The following is a 14,089-nucleotide window of genomic DNA, read 5'->3' as shown; positions in this document are numbered from 1 at the left end:
GTCTTTAAAACAAGATAAAAGGTTGGCCCAGCTAACAGGGAACATTCTCAGAACATTCTGGCAAGGTTTTCTCAGTCATGTACAAATGTTTTTCCAGTAATGTTAATAGAATGATCAAAGTTATCTGGTCTTAAATAATGTTCTCAAAACGTTAGAACAAAAACATTACTTATACATCATTCATGAAAAAAATAAAATAAAAATAGTTTGATATTCGTCAAGAACAATTCAGATTACATTCAAAAGTAACTTTTCCATAATGTTTGCAAAATGATAATGTTTCTTTAACATTCGCATAACCATAAAAAGGTTTTTAAAATGTTTCAAATAACTTCTTTTTTTTTTTATGTTGAGAGAACATCATAACTTAACATTAACAAAACGTTATTAGAAAATATTTTTGTTTGGCTGGGTGTGCAGTAAGACAAAATACAATCATACTAAAGATTAATGAGCTAAAAATATCTTATGCAGTGTTGCTTCTTAGATTTTTTGATATTTTAACATGAAAATTAGAAAGAAATGCTCATTAAAAATAGGCTTTTTTGCCGTGTATGTTATTGCAACACAAGTTGGCAAATTCTTTGGGGGATTTCACTCTTTAAGGAGTAAAGAGCTGAGCTTGCATGACTAGAAAACAACTGCCCTAGGGTGTTACCCAGATCCAAAATGGCCGCCAAGTGAGCTGACTTGCTTAAAACAAGACTTTTCATTCACAGAGCTGCACCATCTGATACCCATCAGCCCCATATGTAGGCCCTCCACCCCTTCAATCAGCACAGAGCCTTGTTGTTTACACCCATCTTTGTTCTGCTACATCTCAAGTCTTTCTCCTCCTTCTTATGCTAAGTATTTAGCCTCAGGCCGTGTGGGACGTTCTTGCTCTCATTCTTGTGTTTTTTGTTTTTTTGGGTCCACTGTCATGTACATAAACTAATGTCTTTGAAACTGCCCCAGTGGCTTCCCTGCTGAGGGCAGAATTTCCCCGCAGAGATACTTTGATGATAATGACTTTATGCTTTGAAGAGTCTGTTTTATGACACGTTGTGCCCAGACAACCGTTATCGTTCAATGCAGTGATCACAGGACTGTGAATTAAAGGTCAGCTTCCCACCACCAGAGGCAGAGGGTGGAGAGACCTGAAGGTCTAACACACCTGGCCAATGTTTTTCCTGATGCGCATCTTTTTTTTTTACTCATAATGGGTGTTTACGCGTTTACTCTGAAGAACAAGCATAGGGTCAGCTGTGCCACTCTTTTCTTAAAGGAATAGTTCACTCAAAAATGAGAATGTAGTCATTACTTACTCACTCTCAAGTTGTTCCAAACCTGTATGAGTTTCTTTCTTCTGTTGAACATAAAAGAAGATATGTTAAAGGAGAACTCCGGTCAATTTTAACATTGAGCTCATTTTTTTGTACATTTGGAGTGCTGTCAATACAGAGAACAACGACAAAAATCGGTGTTGCCTACACCGAGTTATTCTATTTTTAAAATTTGCACCCTGTTGACTTCAATGGGGCAAGTACTAAACCTGCTTTTAGCCTCTTAACATCCTTGATGTGTCATTACAAGTGCACAGGTCATGTGAGTGATTCCTTCTGAGTGAACACGAGTGAATCTGACTGCAGTAGATGTGAAAGATATGTATAAAAATGATCTTATTTAAGCCAGCGCAAATACCTGTTTACATCCTGTTTTTCGGTTGAAGTCCAAAGTAGTCGATTGCCGAGTTCACGCGCATAGGTTTAGTTACCTATGATCACGCACGTGAACTCGGCAATCGATTACTTTGGACTTCAACCGAAAAACAGAATGTAAACAGGTATTTGCGCTGGCTTAAATAACATCATTTTTATACATATCTTTCACATCTACTGCAGTCAGATTCACTCGTGTTCACTCAGAAGGAATCACTCACATGACCTGTGCACTTGTAATGACACATCAAGGATGTTAAGAGGCTAAAAGCAGGTTTAGTACTTGCCCCATTGAAGTCAACAGGGTGCAAATTTTAAAAATAGAATAACTCGGTGTAGGCAACACCGATTTTTGTCGTTGTTCTCTGTATTGACAGCACTCCAAATGTACAAAAAATGAGCTCAATGTTAAAATTGACCGGAGTTCTCCTTTAAAGAACCCGGCAGTTGACAGCACCCACCCATTGACTTCCATAGTAGGAAAAGAAAAATACTTTAGTAGGAAAACAAAAATACTATTGAAATCAGTGGGTGCCATCAACTGTCTGGTTAACAACATTCTTTAAAATATTTTTTTAAAAGTGTTTATAATATTTTATAAAATATGAATATATGTATAATATATGTTTGTGTGTATATGTGTGTATATATATAGTTTACAAATATGAAAAAATGTTTTACAAATCTCATCAGTTTTCTTAATCATAGGCAGCTGTATAGCATGGGCTTTTTCTAAAATCATAATCATACTCCATTTGGTAAATTTAGGACATAACACGATTTATACACTGACACATCTTACCTCACTCCCCCTACATCACGCCGTCATCTTGATGTAGAACATGCGGAAAGCGGTGTAAGATGGGGAGAGAGAGAGATGTTGGAAGATGCCGGAAAGGGCTCGCTTCAAAGAACCACATCACAGGAGGTTATAGAAGTGAAGTAAACAGTATTCGTAGCGCTCAGATCTGCAGTAACCACAGCACCCAGAGGCTTGATATCCAGCTCTCTTGGGAGCGTTTCAAAGCCCTGTTTTGAGCTCGTCATGGAAGCTTAGATTTCTTTCTGCTTGTCACTCACTTTAATTCCCTCCTCTCCTGGCCTTCTTGTTATTGATTGCGTTCACAAATTAACAGCACTCAAGTTTATTGTGGCCCACTTTCAGCTACTTCCTTTCAAATTTTCTACCCTGTGATTGTTCACAACGGTGGATTCGTTGAGTGTCTACTGAACTCACATTGGGTTTGTTGTGTCTCTCGACTCTAAAGAGTCAAAACTTAATTAATACGGTCCAGTCTGGCAGAGAATTTCATTGTAGTCCGCCTGTGCGGCAGCCTCAGTCTCCGTGATTTCAGAAATCTATTTCAACTCAAACCAGATCCAGGATCGGGAGCTCGGGATCCGATGGTGGCGGTAGGGGAATCAAATCCGCATGTTCTCATTTCTTTAATAGACTTCCAAGGTCTTTTTTTATTGGGCCTGTTTGTTGGCATATGTTGTTTGATGTTACCATGCTTTTGGCCGTCTTTTACGCTTTCCCCAGCCAGGAAGGATGGACACCTGCTGCTCCATTCCGGTTCTTTTTTTAAACATTTGCGATTCCTCTCTCTCGCACCTAGAACGATGCAGAAGAATCCTCCCGCTGGGAAAATATATATCATCATCTCATCTTTAAGGGACATCTGCTACCAAACCCTTCACTTTGGCTGTGTCTTTTCTTAGACTTTTAGCTGAGGTCATCCTGCTGTTTTTGGGTTATTTTAAATAATGCCTTTCTATGACCTAAACTCTTCACCCTAATGAACTGCTGAAACCGCTTGAGTCAGTTTCTGTCTCTGTGTGTCCTGGGATGGTGCTGCATTTTTCAGTTCCGTTCCTTCCAAAAAGAAGCCACAGATGGGAACAAAACGACCTTGTGTTGAATTAGGACACCGCTGGTTGAATATTTGTGTGTGTGTGAGTGAGCATGCTAGACAGCTGCAAGTCATTCTGCCCCAACTGTGTGAGCTGAGCTTTTGTTCTTCAGGCTCGTCCTGCTCATCTCCTAATTGGTTGTGCAAGCCGCGGAGAGCTGGGCAGATTCCCCAGCGAGCCCCACCCGAGCCCGGACGGTCCCTACGGTACAGCATGTGGCTTTGATTTGTGGCTTCCCTGAGGTGTCTCCTTCTATCATCTGTGTGGTTTTGGCACCAAAAGCATTACCGTAATGAGATATTGACCGAGCAAAAAGGATTACTGTCGCTTTAAATCAAACCAAAGTGATTGCGGTCTGCCTGCGAGTGGAAAGCGCAAGCTAAATATCGTCAAAATAAGATAGAAGAGAGAGCCTTTATACCACATGCTGTGATCTGTACCCCCATCACCCTCCTCGTGTCCTGAACTTCCTGTAATTGCTGACCTTGGTTACAGAAAATCCTGCCGATTCAACAGATGCATCTGGTTATCAACATTGCCTCTTGTTGCAGGAATTTGTGGTGTGGGATTCCAGATGAGAATGATGAAAATGGTGTCTGGGATTGTGTGCATCAAGCCTCTTGTCTTGATATTGAAAGTTGAGGCATATAGTTGGAAGGAATTTTAGTGACAAAATGTTCAGTCTTATAATTACATGTTGTCAAAATGTTTTGAACGAATGGAATGTGTCAGTTATCCAAAATTATATCCCAGAGAATAAAGTATATCCTGAATATAAATGGCTTTGGATAAAAGCGTCTGTCAAATGCATAGAAAAATAAAATAAATCAATAATGAAAAATCAGGTTAAAATCAATAAAACAAAATCGTTCAATTTAGACTTTACTGTCTTTGCAAATGGCTCAAAACTTTGATTGTTCTCTAAAGATTTTCATACAAGAAATGTTACTCTTTTTTTTTGAGGGGGAAGATCTGTTAAACCAAAATGTTATGAACAAATGAATTCTGTATCAATTATACCTTACTTACATATAATGTACATTTTGGTAACTTTAAACCAAGAGTTCAAATTAGCAAGAAATGCATAAGAAAATAATGTATCACATGAAAGGCTGTTGCTTTAGATTTTAAAAAATGCATGCCAAAAAATGTTTGCCAAATACATAAATGTCAAACTAAAAAATGTAAATCACCGCCATGGTTAGTTTTGCATGCTAGCATTTTTATAAACATTTTAAAACCTCTTGATTTTTCTCTCAGGATTGTCTGGAGCAGGGTGACAGATGCATCTGGTTATTTGTGTACCTTCACATTGCCTCTTTTAGCAGGAATTTGTGGTGTGGGATACCAGATGAAAATGTTCGCTGGGATCATCGGCGTCTGGGATTGTGTGCAACAGGCCTCTGTCTTCATATTGAAGGCTGATGCTTTTAGCTGGAAGGCAGTTTCTCAGCATGGAGGCCATTACCACTGTAGAGCTCCATTTGAATGAATGGCAGTTTGTGTGTATGTGTGTGTAGCGTCTGTTTGCTCTGTTGTGTACGTCAGACTGCATGTTTGTAGAGGTCTGTACTAAGTGCCTCAGGTCTGCCAAACGAGTCAGGACTTTTGTAGCCGATTCTGAAATGTGGGGGGAAAATGAAATGTGAATGTTCCTTGAAATGGAGCAGCGTAATGAACTCAAGACTGTTCCCATATTCAGCACTGCTCTGGCGTTTCTCCATGTATCCCACAATGCCTATTCATTTGAGTCCCTAACCATTGCGTTCTTTCGCTCTCTAGCACTCTTTCAATCTGACTTTTTCTCTGTTCATCATTTTCCCTCTGTTTTTTCAATTTCCCAATAAAATCAATCGCAGGCGTTCGTGATGACTAGGTTTGACCCCTGACTCTGTTGTATGTGTTTGCCCGAGCAGAGAGTAGACGCTTGAAGTAGTGTGATTTCACTCTTGACTGGCGAGACATAGATCTGCGCCGTGTCATAATGGGAGCAGACTGTACATGAGTCACGTCCCTGAGACGGACAGCTTGGGTTGCCCTCAGTTACCGCAGTCCGAGTATTCATAATGTTTATACCTCACATGCTGTGAACTGACTGCAACTGGTTTTCTCAGAACTACCTGCTGCTACACTTGTTCGTTATTAAGGGGCAGTTTCGATGTGCATGTGTACTATCTTTGAACAAAGCTCATCAAAAAAAATTTCACAGTCAGATTAAAGAAAACAACCATATAATTCAATTTCATTTAAAAGGCAGTTAAGTCCAGGTATTGAACTGAATCTGACATTCTACAAAAAGAATCTGTATCAGTAAAAAGTTTGTCAGTTGTACTTGATAGCATTTTGTTGAATGTTAACAGCATATTATTAAATGTTTTTTTTTTTCCTCCAGGATTCCCTGCAGCAGAAAGACGACCGCATCGAGGAGCTGGAAGAGGCCTTGCGTGAGAGTGTACAGATCACGGCCGAGAGAGAAATGGTGCTGGCACAAGAGGAATCTGCTCGTGTAAACGCTGAGAAACAGGTGAGAAACAGATGAAGCCCAAGGGTCATTAATATGCCAGGAGTCTCTCTCTTTATTTTTTGGACTGCACGTATTGTTCGCTTTTTTTTTCACATTCAAATCTTTTTTATTTTATACATTGTGCCTTTTAATTTGAGTCCGAATAGAAGTTATATATTACGTAGAATTTTTTTTATTTTTTTTTTTTTTTTACAATCCATTACAGCTTTACTCCAGCTCACGCTCCAGGAGATGTTTGACAACATTTTGGATAGTTATTTTGCACCTTTCCAGCCAGTTGGCAACAAGATTAGGCTTGGAACAGCCAGCTTTGGCAGTATTGAGACTTCAGCTATCATAGTCCTTAGCTTTTCAAGTGTGATAAACAGTCATGTTCTCTGGTAACATTATCCAATAATGGTTCTAAAGAGCTCCTGTTTACTATTACAACGAGGACTGTGATGTGTTACATGAAGCAAATTGTGTGCGGTAACATCAGTGTGGTGCTAGCCAAATCCTACGGCCATCTTTCCATTGTGGAAATGTCCACTTCCTCTTCCTCCCAGTTAAACATCCTGTCCAGTGTTTACACATAACTGTATGCACATCAACGCAAGGCTAGCATGTCCCAGGCTGGGTTGTAATGGCTTTTGCTTGGCGAACGTATCGCTCCTGCTAAAAAGCCTCCTTCACATGGCTCAGGAATCGGTAAAAAAGGCGGCCTGTCACTGCACATCACCACACCAGCAACTAGAGCCGTGCCAACCGTCCAGATCCACGCCAGCGCTGCATCGCCGTGCCAGTGGTGAACATTCATGTGGCATGCATGGGTTACATGTTTGCGTCTGCAGTCAGTCTTCATTTAGAACATAAATAAGCTTTGTGTGGCCTGCGTGAGGACTGCTAACTTTGGTCCGTTTCAGTTCAGCCACATAGAACGTGAGCACACGAGGAACGGTGTTTCTTTCTTAGCATTTGTAAGCAGGAGTTCAACTGTGACTTTGGAGTTAGGGGAGTGAAATATCTGGGCAAATATATCTCCTCTACCCAAGTTCATTTAAGGGATGGTTCACCCAAAAATGACAATTCATCATTTATTCATAAGCTTTGCTTAATCTTCCAAGCATAAATTAAGTTATTTTTAATGAACCTGAGATGTTTCTGTCGCTCCATTGAAAGTCTAGGCAACCAATACTTACAATATCCAAAAAGGTCATAAAGGAGTTGTAAAATGAATCCATATGTATCGAGCGGTTTTAATCCACACCCTGTGAAGAAGTATATAGTGAATTTTGGCATTTATTCACACACATACATAGAACGCATCACACGTTAGAACAAACCTCATTGGTTCTTGTGCATCTCACATAAAATAAAAGCCTAAATTAAATCTGGTCATTATATAAAGCTATTTTATCATTTCAAAAGACTTGGATTGAACCCCTCGATTCGAATGGATTTTTACAATGCATGTATGAACTTTTTAGATCTTCTAAAAAGTTTTGGTTACCTGGACTTTCAATGGAGCAACAGAAATTAAAATAAAGTCATTACAAATAATTTGTAATTAATAATTTGTGTTTCAAAGAGTAATAAAAGGTTTATGGGTTGTTTTGTATTATTATATTTGGGTGCATTAGCAATGAACTTGAAAGGTTTTTTTTTTTTTTTTTTAGCAATTAAACTCTCTAAATGGAGACCAAATGTGTGTTCTGGACTAGGACAAACTGGAAATGGATTGAATTGACAAATAAATTGGTATTTTATGATTCGAAGGTGCTGGAATGCCTTACCCAGGTCGTTCTGTCCCAATTTAACCTGTTTTTTAAGGCATCAATGTGGATTGCTCCACAGTCCAGCTGTCTTTGGAGCCCTGGAGATAGCATCAAACTCCTATAACCTTCTCCGAATGAGTCCTCCATGAATCGGAAAACACAAGCAGCCAGTCAGGCTTTGAAACGGGGCGCAAAGCAGCTGCCAATATCTTGCTTCCCCTGTACCTGAATCCCTGAACTTTTCCCTTTCCTTTCTCCTTCTCTGTCCATCTAACTTGGCTCAATTGAGAAATTCATTTTTAAACCCTTAATGGTTTGTTCAACCTTCTGTGGATCCTGGCGCCCTGCCGTTTCCTTCCTATTCTTTCTATTTTCTAGAGATTTTGCATGGCTGGCTGAGCATCGTCCCAGTGCGCGTTGCAGTCTCAGGAACGTATCGTGGCCTAGAGTTTCTTCACCGCTGGGCGGACCTCCGCTCAATCCCCCGGAGGTTAATTAGAGCCAGGGGCTGAGGCGGGAGCCAACGCTGCTGCTAAGCCTGGCCGGCCTCCTCATTCGGGCCCGGAGAGAAGAGGAAATGGGGACAGTACAAGTGCCACCCTCCGGAGCCAGTCTCCATGCTCATTACCGACGTCCCAGCCACATCAAGTCTCGCTACATGCACTCAGGATATCGCCATTAGAAGTTCCTCCCCACCCTGGCACCTGTTATATAAGAATGAACTCATATTCCGGGTTACATATTTTAGGAGTTATGAGCTACATGATTGGGGGAGAAAAATGGATGGCAGCTTGCCTCGCTGGCAATTGGCAGACATGTTTTTAAATGCTTAATTTGTGGTCCTGCATTAAGCCATGCAAAATCTAATTAGCTTCACACACACGCACATGTTTTCCCTTACGCACACACAGAGTCTCTCCTCTGCTATTTAATTAACATCCCTGCATTGCTTCACCACGCCCTCTGTTGTGCCAATCATACGCAAGCGTTCGTCTTTAGCTCTGTGTTCAATTTCCTCCAATAGCTGTTCATCTCATTGTTCGCATTGTGCAGATCACATGTTGGACCGAGCACAGTGCCTGTACAAATTTCTGTCAGTATGTTGGTCTTAAATGTATGGGGACGGGGGCGACTGCTCTTTGTTACGCTGACATAAAAGCGAGCCTCTGGCCAAAAAAGAGGCCGTTCTCTCTCTTCAAACCATGTGCGTCCGTTGAGCTCACTTTAAAGCTCTGTGTGAATGTGCACTTAATTTGAGAGCATGGGAGAGCTACAGTACTAGTTGTTTGCTCCATTCATGCAGCTAATGAAATTTGGAAATATGAATCCAAACATGTTTGTTTTTTATGAGGCCATATTGGGCCCTTCTCTCTTGTGCCAAGTCTGAAAGATTTCTGACAATTACACAGGTCAGTGTGAATGTCTACTGCTAGAGTGCTACTATTCTTCCTTCTTTTTTAAATGAATAGATGACCACAAATGAACAATTCTGTCATTATTTACTCACTATTCTGTCATTCCAAACCCATATGAAATTTTGGTAACATTTTACACTAAGGTTCAATTTGTTTAGATTATTAATGCATGATGTATTATAAATAAACAAGGAACAGTTTCTTCAATTTTATAGCATTTATTAATTTTGGTTAACACTAACTTATAAATATATTAATATATATTAATATAATATTTTTTTCAACCCATTCATTCATGCATTCATGCTTGCTTTCTCACCTCCCAACAGGCATACAACAGGTTGTACATGCATGATGTTTTCAATCAATTCAATTTAATTTAATGCATGTATATAAAGACAAAGGAAAACAACAGTCCACCAAATAATTGGTATACTTATTTATTGTACTAATACATTTTTGACATTTCAAGTTATATGGACAGACATGAAATGAACAATAGTATATTTATTAATTGACATTGTTATATTATTAAATGCTGTAAAATATAGCCTAGTTGTTCCTTGTTTGTTGATGCCTAATTCATTACTTTCAACGAATTTACCTTATTGTTCAATTCGTAGTGTGCAATAAGTCTTTTAAAGCCATATTATAGCTTTATGTGGCAAACAGACTTGAATTTAATTCGTTACCATTGAAGTCGTATGTACCCCTGAAATTACATCATAACACCAAACGGCATTTGACGAGGTTCTTGCGTGTCTCGTGATATCGTCATACTTGTGGCATATTTGATTTGAGAGCTGCAGCTGAGAAGATTGAATAATGGCATGGAACAACATGAGTAAATGATTTTTCATTTCTGGGTGAATTATTCCTTCAAGTTTCCCCCCTATTTTCTCACTCCATCTTCCTGTCAGTGATTATATTTCAGGAGTGTTGGCTGCTGTATCAGAGGACCTGGGTGTCAAAACAGGGTTTATTCAGTGTGCTTGTTTAGCAGATGAGCCCGTCTCATTTTAGCTGATGCTTTCATGAGCATTATTGTCTTGCCAACTGCTTTGAGTCGTGTGCTAGTAAGGGCAAATGTGGTCGCCGGGAGAGGACGAAAAAGAGGGGTATTTTCTTCCTACACAGGGCCCTCGGCGTGCAGTGACACCAGTCACTCTGTCCCAGCTCAGGATTTACGGCCGGGATGTACGAAAGCGACCAGCCGCTCATGCGGGGCCAGTGAAAACGTTTGCCCAAGACCACATGAAAACATGTGTCCAGTCTCCAGACATGATTCAGCAGCGAAATGACATACTTCATAACCTTCCCTGGAGGCAGTGGACCAAAGAAAGCCTCAATCTCTCTGCTCATGTTGACCGGGGATGATGGGATGTCTCGAAACCGCCCTTCCTCTTTCACCACAAGCTTCCCCCTTTCCCCTACCGGCCTGACCCAATCCCGTATGGATCTCTTTTCCGCTCCGAACCTGTTCTCGCTCAGACGTTTCGCTGTTGTCTTGCTGGATCCATGGTTACCATCCTCTTTCTCTTTCTCTAGCCCCTCTTCCTCTGCTTCCAATTTTCAATTTGCGTGGTTTGTTTCAAACTATTGTTCTGTTTTGCTCTGTTCTGTCTCTGTTTCCTCTGACTTTTTCTATTATTCCTCTTTTTCTCTATTTCTTCTCCATCACTCACTGCCTGTGCGAAGCGCTCTCATGACCTAATGCATGACTCCGGCCGCGCTGGCTTAAAGAGGCTCAAGGTATGGCTCGATTAATGTTTTCTTTCTTTTACAAGGAATGATTTGAGTTTTTTGCTTTTCATCAGTTTCGCTGCATCTCAGTGACCTTTTTTTCTCATTTAGATGGGGGTGTTCGACAAATGTGGCTTTTGGTCCTGATCCAACCCAAACTTTTCCAAATAGGAAGCTTAACCACTGACAGAGTGCAATTTATTGACTGTTCCCTGAAGATGAGCTCTATCAGATCATTATTTTATGTGGAAGGCCTCTCTTATGCTTTCCCCCTGCTTTCTTTCCATTATATTGGGAAGTCATGCTCATTTGCGTCTGTCTATCAGGATAAGTTATGTTTTGATTTAACTTTTATGTAGTGCGTCCAACACAGTTCTGTTTCTGCAGTGGGAAGTTGAGCTTCCCCATCGCATGTAACTTTAAATACTTGTTATATAAACATGCGGTCAATAGTTATACTGGTAGTCAAGGCGTAGTTCACCCAAAAATCAATGTTTTGTCATAATTTACTTATGTTGTTTTAAATACATTTGACTGACTTTCTTCTGTGGAACACAAAAGGAGACTTTAGCAGTTTCCAAGCTGCTCTTTTCTAAACATTAGAAGGGACTGAGGATGGGGACTCTCAAGCTCCTAAAAAACACCATAAAAGCATCATATAAGTGGTCTCATACGCTCTATTGCAAGTCTTCTGAAGTCATATGATAGCTTTGTGTGAGAAAAAGACTAAAAATCTATTTTACTATGAGGAATGATTTTTGGGTGAATTGTTTATCCAAAAAACAAAAAATGGCGTAAATAGTTTAAACCACGTTAGCTCACTCTTTGCCTGAACCAGTCAAGACACTCTTGTCAAAATCTCAAGCAGCCAATCCGATTCACAGTCAGTTCTCACTCCATACTGCAGGGGGCAGCGTGATGGCAGAGCAACGGCAGACCGTGAGCTATCCAGGCCAAAATCAGACATGGAAATTAGTCAAAGAATAAATAGCTCTTACAGCTGCCGCTGCTCTTTCTCAAGTTTGTATTCGAGCCATCGTCAGAAACAGCCTGGATTTTTATGATAAAACTTTAGAGGGAAATTAAACTCCCTCCTCTGCTAATATTCCCAACCAGCTGAGATCCAGACACAAAGTTCAGCACCCAAAACACAGCAAGATCCAAAGACCAGCTTGTTGAAATTGGCTTTATGCTCACCGTTGCTCGTTTGGCAGCCGGGGAGGAGAGAGTAGGAAGAGACGGATGAAGAGAAGGGGAGAGAGAGCAGGAGAAAAACAGCACGCTGCTGCATTAAGCACTTTTTATTAGTGTTGTGTTTCTGCTCCGAGCATCTGGGTTAGTCTGGATATCTCTCACAGGAGGTGATTAGAAGCTTCTGAGCTCGGCACGGGCTGAAGAGAAGGCCCTGATCTAACGCCCACCGTGATCTCATCACCTCAAGTGCACATCAATAACAAACCAATATGAAGTCTTACACTTACAAAAGTTGCACTGTGGTATTGTCATGTTTTTAGAACATGGACTATTGTGATACAGTACCTTTTTTTGGACACTACATGACACTTGTGCCTTTGTATTCTTTGAAGTACAAATACCATGGGATGTAAATATGGTAATCAGCCAGTACTATGATATATGCCAAAGTACCATGGTATCTTATACCTCTTCGTTTTTTTGTATGGGTCAGCACTTGGTGAGGATGAGTAAAAATGAACAGAATTTTGTTCCACTGACCTGTCCGTATCTGTATTCAGTATATGCTGTCAGATGTGATGATGCCAGGCGATATCTCACTGTCATTATTCTAACATAACTTAGGGCCTGTTTAAGCAGAACTCGTTTTTGTGGTTAAAATTAAAAGCATGCAACGTTGTAGTTGCAGTACGTTGTCAGTTACCAAAATTACAAAAAAAAAGTACCAATAAATATGTAAGTGGTATATTTGTCAGCCGGGAAGGATTTGCATGCAGTTATGCTCATTCTATTCATCAGGATTAGTGTCCATATGTTTTATTTACAGTTCATAGTAGTATTGTGTATTTTACCATGGTAACTGTAGTTTCCGTAACCTTAACCCAAAATACCAACTACTAACTATATTGTTTTAACAAAATCTAATTTGAAACTGCTATATAATAGCCTTGCCTTATAATACTGTTTATTCATCAGTGTCAGGGACATTTTTACAATTTATGTGTATTTTAAGTAAAGTGGGACGTTACCGTTTTTGAAAAATACATTTTCTTGGTTCAAATTCCTAAAAATTGCATTCACAGCTTAATGACCATGGGAGAATAGGGGTCCCATGGCCAAACCAGTGATATATGCTGTATACATTACCATGGTACAGTCTCAGTAGTTTTTAAGTTTAGAATCTGCATCCGTCACTTCATTTCCATGCAGATTTCATTGGCTATTTTCTGCTGACATTTTGAACATAATATTCCCCAATTTTCTCCCTTGTACGTGGTTGAATTGCCCCTCAAAGCATTTTTCAGCGATAAGAGCACCTCTTTTTTTTGTTTTGTTTTTTTGAACAGGCAATGCATTTCTTTGTCTATTTTATTCTTTCAGATTTTTTTGCCTATATTTGGTACATTGCATTTACATATTTCTGTGTTTCTTTCTCTCTTGCTCTGCTCTCTTGTAGCGCAAAGAGGCAAGTATACTGCGCTCTGCTTCGTTCTTTGCTTATGTCCACATGCATTCCCTCATCTGATGAGGCATCTGTTCCTGCTCCTCTGACCCTGCTTCAGTTTTTATTTTCCCCCTTTTCCTGTTCTTTTTATCACTCTTCTCCTTGATCACTGACAGATCCTCTTCCTTCCCCCAAGGCTTGTTTCTGACACCGGTTTTAAGCAGCCAGCCTTAAATTAAACAAAAGAGGAGAAAATCACTGTTATCAATTCCATAGACGGTACGTCACAACTGATGTGAGCAATTACTCCATCGTAAAAACACTTGCAGAGGCTGAAGCTGGACTGTGAAGATTGGTTAAAGGACGTGCATCTTGAACGCTTTGATCTGTACTCCTCTTGC

The 14,089-nt window shown here is 40.1% G+C and overlaps 1 protein-coding gene across 12 annotated transcripts in view; it reads left to right on the top strand.

Moving 5' to 3' along the window:
• The window catches only part of erc1b (ELKS/RAB6-interacting/CAST family member 1b), a 202,286-nt gene that overhangs the window by 88,293 nt on the left and 99,904 nt on the right, over positions 1-14,089 (top strand). For all 12 annotated transcript variants that reach the window (XM_079868403.1, XM_079868413.1, XM_079868412.1 and 9 more), the window contains one exon: positions 6,007-6,138. In XM_079868403.1, coding sequence (XP_079724529.1) covers positions 6,007-6,138 — 132 coding nt within the window. The remainder of the gene's footprint in view (positions 1-6,006; positions 6,139-14,089) is intronic.

Source organism: Squalius cephalus (genome assembly GCF_949319135.1).
Source record: "Squalius cephalus genome assembly, chromosome: 4".
Lineage (NCBI taxonomy): Eukaryota > Metazoa > Chordata > Actinopteri > Cypriniformes > Leuciscidae > Squalius > Squalius cephalus.
Note: the sequence above shows the minus strand (reverse complement) of the source record. Positions and strands in the feature narration are given on the sequence as shown.